General features: G+C 40.6%; 1 protein-coding gene across 1 annotated transcript; it reads right to left on the reverse strand.

Moving 5' to 3' along the window:
* Positions 1-3,294: 3,294 nt before the first annotated feature.
* On the reverse strand, positions 3,295-3,870 carry LOC138894566 (uncharacterized). The gene has a single exon (XM_070179270.1). The coding sequence runs from the start codon at positions 3,868-3,870 to the stop codon at positions 3,295-3,297; it is 576 nt and encodes a 191-aa protein (XP_070035371.1).
* Between the last annotated feature and the right edge of the window lie 5,527 nt (positions 3,871-9,397).

Raw genomic sequence — 9,397 nt, forward strand, 5'->3', positions numbered from 1 at the left:
ATTGGGAGTCAGTTTGAAAAGACGTTGAGGACTCTCCCTAAAATCTAGGCACTTATTGCGTTTTGGGGCTCTCTTTGGGTGAAACTAGTTCATTTTGTAATGGATAAGCTCAAAGAAGATTAGGATTAAATGAGGCTCTCCTTTTTATCATAATCCAAATATAATTATTTCAAAATATGCAGAGTGGAGAGTACATACCAAGTAATCTTGATGAACCAGGTTCTTCACTGAGAAATCTCTTGTGTAAGTCTGAATTTTTCAAGAGAATAAAGATAATATCATTAGAGGTTAATGAGACATTTTAGCACATGGAACAAAAGTATACTAGTGAAAGTATGAGACTGAGCAAAATCTAATCTAATTATGTACAAAATTCACAAATTTTCTAACCAATTTTTTTGAGTTAGAACTGGTTCCTTTTAGGTGATCTTAATCATCCCTAATTCTAACCTGTTCCTTTCAAAGTCACTACTTAGAGTTTTTGTGCAGATGTCAACTATTTGTTTGTCAATAGCACAAAATTCCACAGCGATCAAACCCTTTTCATAGTTGTCCCTCTAAACGTGATGCCTAACATCTATGTGCTTAGTTATTTTGTGATGAACCGGGTTCTTGGTCATACTAATTGTACTAGTGTTATCAAAAAAGATGGAAATACAACCTACATCAATTCTAAAGTCCATTAATTGTTGTTTGATCCACAATAATTGAGTAGAACATGAGGCAGCGGCAACATACTCAGCTTCAGTAGTAGACAAGGCTACAAAAGTTTGCTTTTTGGTGGCCGAAGACACAAGACATGAGCCAAGAAACTGTGCCATACATGAGATGCTCTTTTTATCCACAAGAAAACCTGCATAATCAGCATCAGTATATCCCACTAAGTTGAAATATACCTTTTGGATACCATAGATAAAGGTCGGTGGTGCCTTTTAGGTATCTCAAGATCCTCTTGACAACAGTCAAGTGAGACTCCTTTGGATTTGCCTAAAATCTAGCACAAAGGCCTACACTGAAAACAATGTCAGGTCTGCTAGCAGTGAGATATAGCAAGGATCCAATCATTCCTCTATACAACTTCTGATCAACAGATGACCGAGGTTCATCTACATCCAATTTTGTGGTTGTTGATATAGGAGTGTCAATTTCTTTGGAATCTTCCATTTTAAACCTTTTAAGCAATTCTTTCAAATACTTCTACTGATGGATCATAGTTCCATTTGAATTTTTTTAATTTGTAAGCAACAACAACAACAACAACATACCCAGTAATATCCTACACTGTGGGGTCTGGGGAGAGTAGTGTGTACGTTTTACCCTTACCTTGTGAGTATAGAGAGGTTGTTTCCAATAGACCCTTGGCAAAGGAAAGCATAAGCACCACATTAATGAAAATATAGACAAGAAGGGACAATACCAAAAAGCCATATAAAAGCAGAATAAAAATAACAAGACAGTAAGTTAATCAACAATGAAAGAAAACAACGGTAAGTCATACAAAACCTACTACTAACAGAAAGCGAGACCGCGTGCCAATACTACTGTTATGAATACTCTAGACTACCTACTCTACTACCCTAATCCTCGACCTCCACATCTTACTATCAAGGGTCATGTCATCGGTCAGCTGAAGCTGCGCCATGTCTTGCCTAATCACCTCTCCCCACCTCTTCTTTGGCCTACCTATACCTCTCTATAGGCCCTCCAATGTCAGCCTCTCACACCTCCTCACCGGTGCATCTATGCTCCTCGTACTCACATGACCAAACCACCTAAGCCGTGCTTCCCGCATCTTGTCCTCAATAGGGGCCATACCCATCTTGTTGTGAATAAACTCATTTCTGATCCTATCTAACCTGGTGTGCACGCACATCTATCTCAACATCCTCATCTCTGCTACCTTAATATTATGTACATAAGTAATCTTGACTGGCCAATACTCAGCCCCATACAACATCGTTGGTCTTACCACCACTCTATAGAACTTACCCTTAAGTTTCGGTGGCACCTTCTTGTCACACAAAACATCGGAAGCGATTCTCTATTTCATCCATCCCGCCCCAATACGATGTGTGGCATCTTCATCAATCTCCCCATACCCCTGAATAATATACCCAAGGTAATTAAAACTCCCTCTCCAAGGGATGACCTGCGTGTCCAGCCTTACCTCCCCTTCCACTCCTTGAGTCTCGCCATCGAACTTACACTCCAAGTATTCTGTCTTAGTCCTGCTCAACTTGAAACCTTTAGATTCCAGGGTTTTTCTACATACCTATAATTGCGCGTTCACACTGTCTCACATCTCATCAATCAGTACAATATCATCTGCAAATAACATGCACCACGTCACCTTCCCTTGGATGTGGCGCGCCAGTACGTCCATCACTAGAGCAAACAAAAAAGGGCTGAGTGCCGACCCCTGATGCAACCCCATCATAACCGAAAAATGGTTCGAGTCCCCATCCACCATCCCACTCGGGTCTTTACTCCATCATACATGTACTTAATCAACCTAACATAGGTAACAGGTACACCTCTAGCCTCAAAATATCTCCACAAAACCTCCCTCAGAACTTTATCATACGCCTTTTCTAAGACGATGAACACCATATGCAAGTCCTTCTATCTCTCCCTATACTGCTCCATCATTCTCCTAATAAGGTGGATGGCTTCTGTAGTCGAATGTCCCGGCATAAACCCAAACTGATTCTTGGAAATAGACACACTCCTCCCCATACTTAGCTCTACCACTCTCTCCCAGACCTTGATAGTATGGCTAAGCAGCTTGATACCCCGATAGTTATTGCAATTTTGGATATCCCCCTTGTTCTTGTATACAGGAACCATCGTGCTCCACCTCCACTCGTCGGGCATTTTCTTCATTCTAAAAATGACATTAAATAACCTAGTAAGCCACTCCAAGCCTGCCTTGCCCGCACTCCTCCAAAACTCCATCGAGATTTCATCCGGCCCGATCGCTTTTCCCATGCTTAGCTTATACATAGCCCCCTCAACTTCATCAACTCTAATCCGCCTACAATACCCAAAGTCACAACGACTCCTAGAGAGTTCCAAATCATCCAGTACAATGCTCTTGTCCCCCTCCTCGAGTTCCTCATACAAATGACTAAAAGCTGCAATCTTGGCCGCCATAACTGCTAGCTTTGCCTCTTTCTTAGCCAAATTATAATGCTTCCTATTCGCCCTCTTCTCCTCCTCGTCTACATTTGTCACTAGCTTCAGATACGTTGCTTTCTTGGTTTTTACTTTTCCTTGCACCTCTCCATTCCACCACTAGTCTCCCTTGTGACCACCAGAGTAACCCTTTGAGACCCATAATATATCCCTCGCGGCTTCCCTAATGCACTGCACAGTCGTGGTCCATATAGCGCTTGCGTTCCCACTAGTCCTCCATGCCCCCATAGTCACCAGCTTGACCCCCAACTCCTGCACTTTAGCTTCCGTCAAGGCTCCCCACTTGATCCTATGTTGGCTATACATCATCCTATTCCTCCTCTTCCTCGTGATCTCAAGGTCCATGACCAGGAGCCTATGAAAGGTCGAGAGGTTCTCACTCGGGATAACCTTGAAACCCATGCAAAGGCCTCTATAGGACTTCCTACAGAGTAAATAATCAATCTGAGTCTCGTCTACCAAACTCCGAAAGGTGACCAAGTGCTCCCTCTTCTTCGGGAAACTCGAGTTTTCTATCACCAAATCAAATGCTCTAGCAAAGTCCAGCAGAGATGTTCCTCCTCCGTTTCTATCTCCAAAACCAAAGCCACCATGCACATCATCATATTCCCAAGACGTCGCTCCAATATGGCCGTTGAAATCTCCTCCTATGAAAAGCTTGTCGGCACGCACCATCTCATCCAAATCCTCCTAGAAACGCCTCTTGACTTCCTCATCCAAGCCTACTTGGGGTGCGTACGTGCTGATTATGTTCAAAGTAAAACCTCCAACAACTAGCTTAATAGCCATCAGCCTGCTATTCATCCTCCTAACCTCCACCACTAGTTCACGAAGGTCCTTATCAACCAAGATACCTATCCCGTTCCTGCCCCCACCCTCCTAGAATACCAAAGTTTGAAACTGCCCACATCCCGAGCCTTATCTCCTACCCACCTAGTCTCCTGTACACAAGCTATATTAATCTTTCTTTTCCCGAGAATCTTCGCTAACTCTACAGATTTTCCAGTCAACGTTTCTATGTTCCAAGACCCCACTCTCAGTGTAGTAGCTCCCTTAGCCCTCTTACCCCTCTTACCCGCACCCCCTCCCCCGCGCTGACACCCCCGATAACAAGACCTTACCCTACCATCGTTCACCAAAGCCACTATAATCTAGGAGTCACTGCACAAGCACTATCCCGAAAATAAGTAACAAAAATAAAATGAATTACCGAAATATCATCTAGAGTGAATTCCATGTAGGCAGCAAAGGCCATAAGGAGTCAAATTGCTTCAATCTTGCAACTGGAGAAAAAGTCTCATCATAGTCTATGCCCTCCTCTTGACTATATCTTTGAACCGCCAATCTTGCCTTGTTCCTTGTAACTGTTCCAACTTCGTCAAGTTTATTTCTGAAGACCCATTTTGTGCCAATTATTGATCTGTCCTTGGGTCTTGGTACCAGATGCCAAACTTGACTTGTTTCAAATTGGTTGAGTTCATCTTGCATTACATTCACCCAGTCTGCATCCTATAAAGCCTCAGCAACAATTTTAGGTTCAATAAGAGATAAAAAGACATCAAAAGCACAAAGATTCTTCAAAGAAGATCTGGTTTTGATTCCAGAGGTTGGATCAATAATTATGTTCTCAATGGGATGAGAACTTTGATACTTGTAAGGTTTCATAACCAGCTTGTTTCCCCTAGATGTTCCTTTAATATTTTGTTGCCGAAGAACAGGTTCCCTCAAGGTTTGAGGATCAGTTCCTCTTTGTTCAGTTCCCCCTATCAGGTTGTCCTAGGTGGAAGGACCTGTTCCATCAGCTGTTCCTTTCTATGGTGCAGCTTCAGTCTGGGCTGTGGTTTTATTTGAATTTCTTACCAGCCCAATTGCTTCATCATCATGTTCGTGCCTCTCAGAAAGTATGTTAGTTTCTTCAAAAATTACATGTACACTTTCTTCTACACATATAGTTCTTTTGTTATAAATCTTATAAGCTTTACTATGTGAAGAATATCCCAAGAATACTCCCTCATCCCTTCTGGGATCAAACTTACCTAGGGAGTATTTACCATTATTGTGCACACACTTGCATCCAAATGCGCTAAGATGGGATATATTTGGCTTTCTCCCTTTAAGTAACTCGTAGGGAGTCTTCTCAACAAGGAGTCTAGTCATGCACCTATTTATGATGTAGCATGCAGTGTTCACATCTTCTGCCCAGAAACTATGAGGCAGTTTACTAGAAAGAAGCATAGTCGTAGCCATTTCTTCCAATGTCCTATTCTTTCTTTCAACTACTCCATTTTGTTGTGGAGTCCTAGGAGCAGAAAAATTATAATTTATGCCATGCTCATTACAAAATTCAGCAAATTTAGCATTCTAAAATTCAGTACCATGATCATACCTATTTGATGCAAGTTGATTACCTAGTTGTTTCTAAGTTTTTCTAACAAAAGAAGTGAACATGTCAAATGCTTCATCTTTAGATGTTAAACACAATGTCCAAGTAAACCTATAGTAATCATCCACAAGCACCATAACATATCTCTTACCACCCCTGCTCAGTGTTCTCATTGGACCACAAAGATCCATATGGACTAGTTCCATCGTCCTGGTAGTGCTTACCATTTTCTTGCTTTTGAAAGAGGATCTTACTTGCTTCCCCCTTGCACAAGCCTTACAAACTTTATCTTCCTTGAACTTAATGTTAGGCAACCCTATCACTAAGTCCTTGGAGACTAGTTTGTTGAGTTGTCTTAGACTGGCATGTCTAAATCTTTTATGCTAAATGAGGGGATCATTATCCAACACACTTAAGCAAGTGAGTTCATTATCTAAAAGTGTGGACAGATCCACAACATATGCGTTGTTTACTCTTTTTTCCTACAAAACTATCTTGTCAGTGTTAAGATTAATGACAAATCATTTTATAGAGGTGAATACTACCATGTTACCTCTATCACACAATTGTGATATACTTATTAGACTGTACTTCAGTCCATCTGTCAAGTAGACATTCTCAATAGAGTGAGAATCAGTTTTACATACCTTTCCAACCCCAATGATCTCACCTTTCTTCCCATTTCCAAAGGAGACATTACCTCCTTTAAGGTCCTCAAGTGAAAGAAACTAGTTCTTGCATCCTATCATATGCTTTGAGCAACCTCTATCCATGTACCATATTTGGTTTCTCCCCTTCACTTGGACCTACAAAAGGAAATCAGGGGTTAGTCTTAGGAACCCAAACTAGTTTGGGTCCCTTTCTATAGGCAAAAGGCCGAATCAAATTCTTTTTAGCCCAACTTGGGAGCCTATTTTTCCCTTGAACAAAATCTTTGTTCTGACTTGCCTTTTCTTTTGCAGTGCATTCACTTTTATAGTGACCAGTGTTACCACAGTATGTGCAGATCTTGTTTTCAGGAAGTGTAAGATACTTGCTTTTGGGACCCCACTTAGGTTCAGGGTTCTCAAACCCAAGTCCTCTTCTGTTGCTACTATGGTATTCTTGTAGCAATGAAATGCATAAGAGGAACTGTTCCATTTACAAGTTCTGTCTAGCTCATGTTGGACCTTGCTTAGATCATCCTTTAGAATTCTTACCTATTCATCTCTCTTGTACAACTCATCTTTCATTTTTCCTATATTTTCTTCTAAAGTGAGTTGTGTGTGATCATCTGTCTTTTTGCCTGTTTCTACTTTCAATTTTAGATTTTCATATCTAAGCTCTAGGACAGTTGAGTCAAGTGCATGAACCTGGTTCTTCAACACAGTATTTTCACTTACAGTTTCACTAACCCTAAGTTCCAGGTTTTTGCACTTAGCCTTCAAAATCACACATTCTTTAGACAACTGTTTCTTTATTTACATCTTCCGATTCATCAATTAGCTCTAGTAGTAACTCAGATAACCTTTCTCTAGACAAAAAATTAATGTTGTCTTTGAGATGAAAGACACTTACCTCAGTTTCTTCATCAGATTCTCGAACGGCCATAAGTGCTCGTTCATCCTCCTCCTCATCATCATCTGTGCTTTAATCTGAGCTTTCTCCCGATGCAGCGACCATAGCCTTGGTTGATCCTTTGTTATTGCTTTTTTGGGGTTGAACCTGTTCCCTTTTCATGTTTATTCGTTCTCTTTCCTTCTTCTATTCAATTTCCCATAAAGGACAGTTTTTGATGTGATGATCAGGTTTTCCACACTTGTAGCAGCCATAATTGGTTTGATTCTCAGGAGCTTTTGCCTTGTTGTAACTTACACTTCTTGAATAACCTTTTCCTCTCCTTGGGTACTTCTTGAAGTCTTAGGTGATCATATCCATTTCATCATCTTCCAGATCAGAACTTTCAGTGATTCTGAGTGCCAAGATTCTTTCCTTCTTAGGTACATCCATCTTCATGGTTTGTCTCCTAAGTTCATAGGCAGTGAGATTTCCAATCATTTCATCTAGTGGGAGAGTAGCAATTTTCTTTGACTCCTGGATGATAGTTATCTTGCTTTCCCAAGTGATTGGCAAGACCCTAGTAAGTATCTTCTCAACCCTCTCTTATTCAGGAATAATCCTTCCAAGAGATTTTAGTTCATTTGTCAGTGTAGTGAACCTTGTGTACATCTCTTGAATGGTTTGTCCATCCTTCATAGCAAAGTTCTTATACTAAGAGTGCAGTAGAGTTCCTCTAGATCTCTTCACTTGTGTAGTTCCTTCATGAGCCACCTGTAGTGTGTCCCAAATTTGCTTAGCAGTGGCACAACCTTGGATTCCGTTGTACTCATCTGGACCAAGTCCACAAACAAGTCATTTATTGGCTTTAGCATTCTTCTCCCACTTCTTCAAGTTCTCAGCAGTGCAATCCGCTCTTGTCTTTGGCACATCTACTCCTTCAATATTTTTCTTCAATGTAGCCAGTGGACCATCAGTGACAATGTCTCATAGCTCATATTCCTCTCCTTGAATGTGATCTCTCATTCTATTCTTCCACCAAATCACCAAGGGGCCGGGGGGTGGTGAGTGGTGTCCAATTTTTCGCGTGCACGGATTATAGAAGGACTTGGTTCTTCTATGTGTTCTTTATACTACTGTTGTAGAATAATAAATGCGGAAAGTAAAGAACACAAGTAATTTTACGTGGAAAACACCTGGCTCAAAAGGTGAAAAAATCACGACCTACTATCCTGTAGGATTTTTCCCAACACTTCACTAAATCACTGAGCCAAAAACAACATTTACAAAACTCTTTGTAAATCAAAGGATTACCTCTAACCCTTTGTAGCAACCAACCTCTAGCTGTTGCGATAACTTCAAATTAACTCTAACTTGAATACAACACTCAGAGTACCTAGTATAATTGCTTCTAGATAAAACTGAACGGTACAACTCAAAAGCCCAACTACAATGAAACTAGAATAAAAGACAAACACTTGGAACTGATTCTTCTATCTGGTTCATGTAGCTTCAGGTTCGCACACTTGAATCACATAAGAATTGCTTGCAAAATGCCTTGCTATTTTTCTCTCAACTCACATTTAACTTCAGCGTTTGTGCGTGTCTGTAAAATGAGAACATCCTGAAATATATAGAGTTAGTAGAATAGAAAATAACTAGAAGTCTAATTCTTTACTCTTCCTTGGTGGAAGAGTTCTAGTTATCTTCAACTTCTAACTCCTCCCTTATCTAGGATGGAGTTCTCTTCGAGTAAAGAGTCCTTCTCCTTATCAATTATGCAACCTTTTCGTTCAGGAAATATCAGATATAACCAATTAAGCTTATCTCCTTCACGTGCATGCCTTGTGCTCGAATCTGTCTGTGTCTGTGTACACTGTGTATGAACCTGGTTCACGCTTGAGTTCCTTTGTCAACCATCAAAACAAACTTACTTAGGCCAACAACACATCACCTGAAGTTCCCTTTAGATTTCTAGAACCTCATGTGCGGGAAACGTAGGGTCTTTTTTGGTTGTAAGCATCTCAAGAACACCAATACACGAATTTGGTATTGGAGAAGACAAGTTGTAATCTGGGAACTTGTAAGCTATAATTCCAAAATGCTTTGCCACATCATAATGAATATAAATGTGTTTACATGAAATTAGTGAATGGTTAATTCTGTAATCTAATGGGACTCCAAGCTGGCACGTCTCTTTCCTATAGAGTGGTAGTTGGGAAGAACCATCTTCATAGACAATTCCATAAGGAGAGTCCTTGGCCGAAAAGGTCTTGTGGTCTA

The sequence above is a fragment of the Nicotiana tomentosiformis genome, chromosome 6 (genome assembly GCF_000390325.3).
Source record: "Nicotiana tomentosiformis chromosome 6, ASM39032v3, whole genome shotgun sequence".
Lineage (NCBI taxonomy): Eukaryota > Viridiplantae > Streptophyta > Magnoliopsida > Solanales > Solanaceae > Nicotiana > Nicotiana tomentosiformis.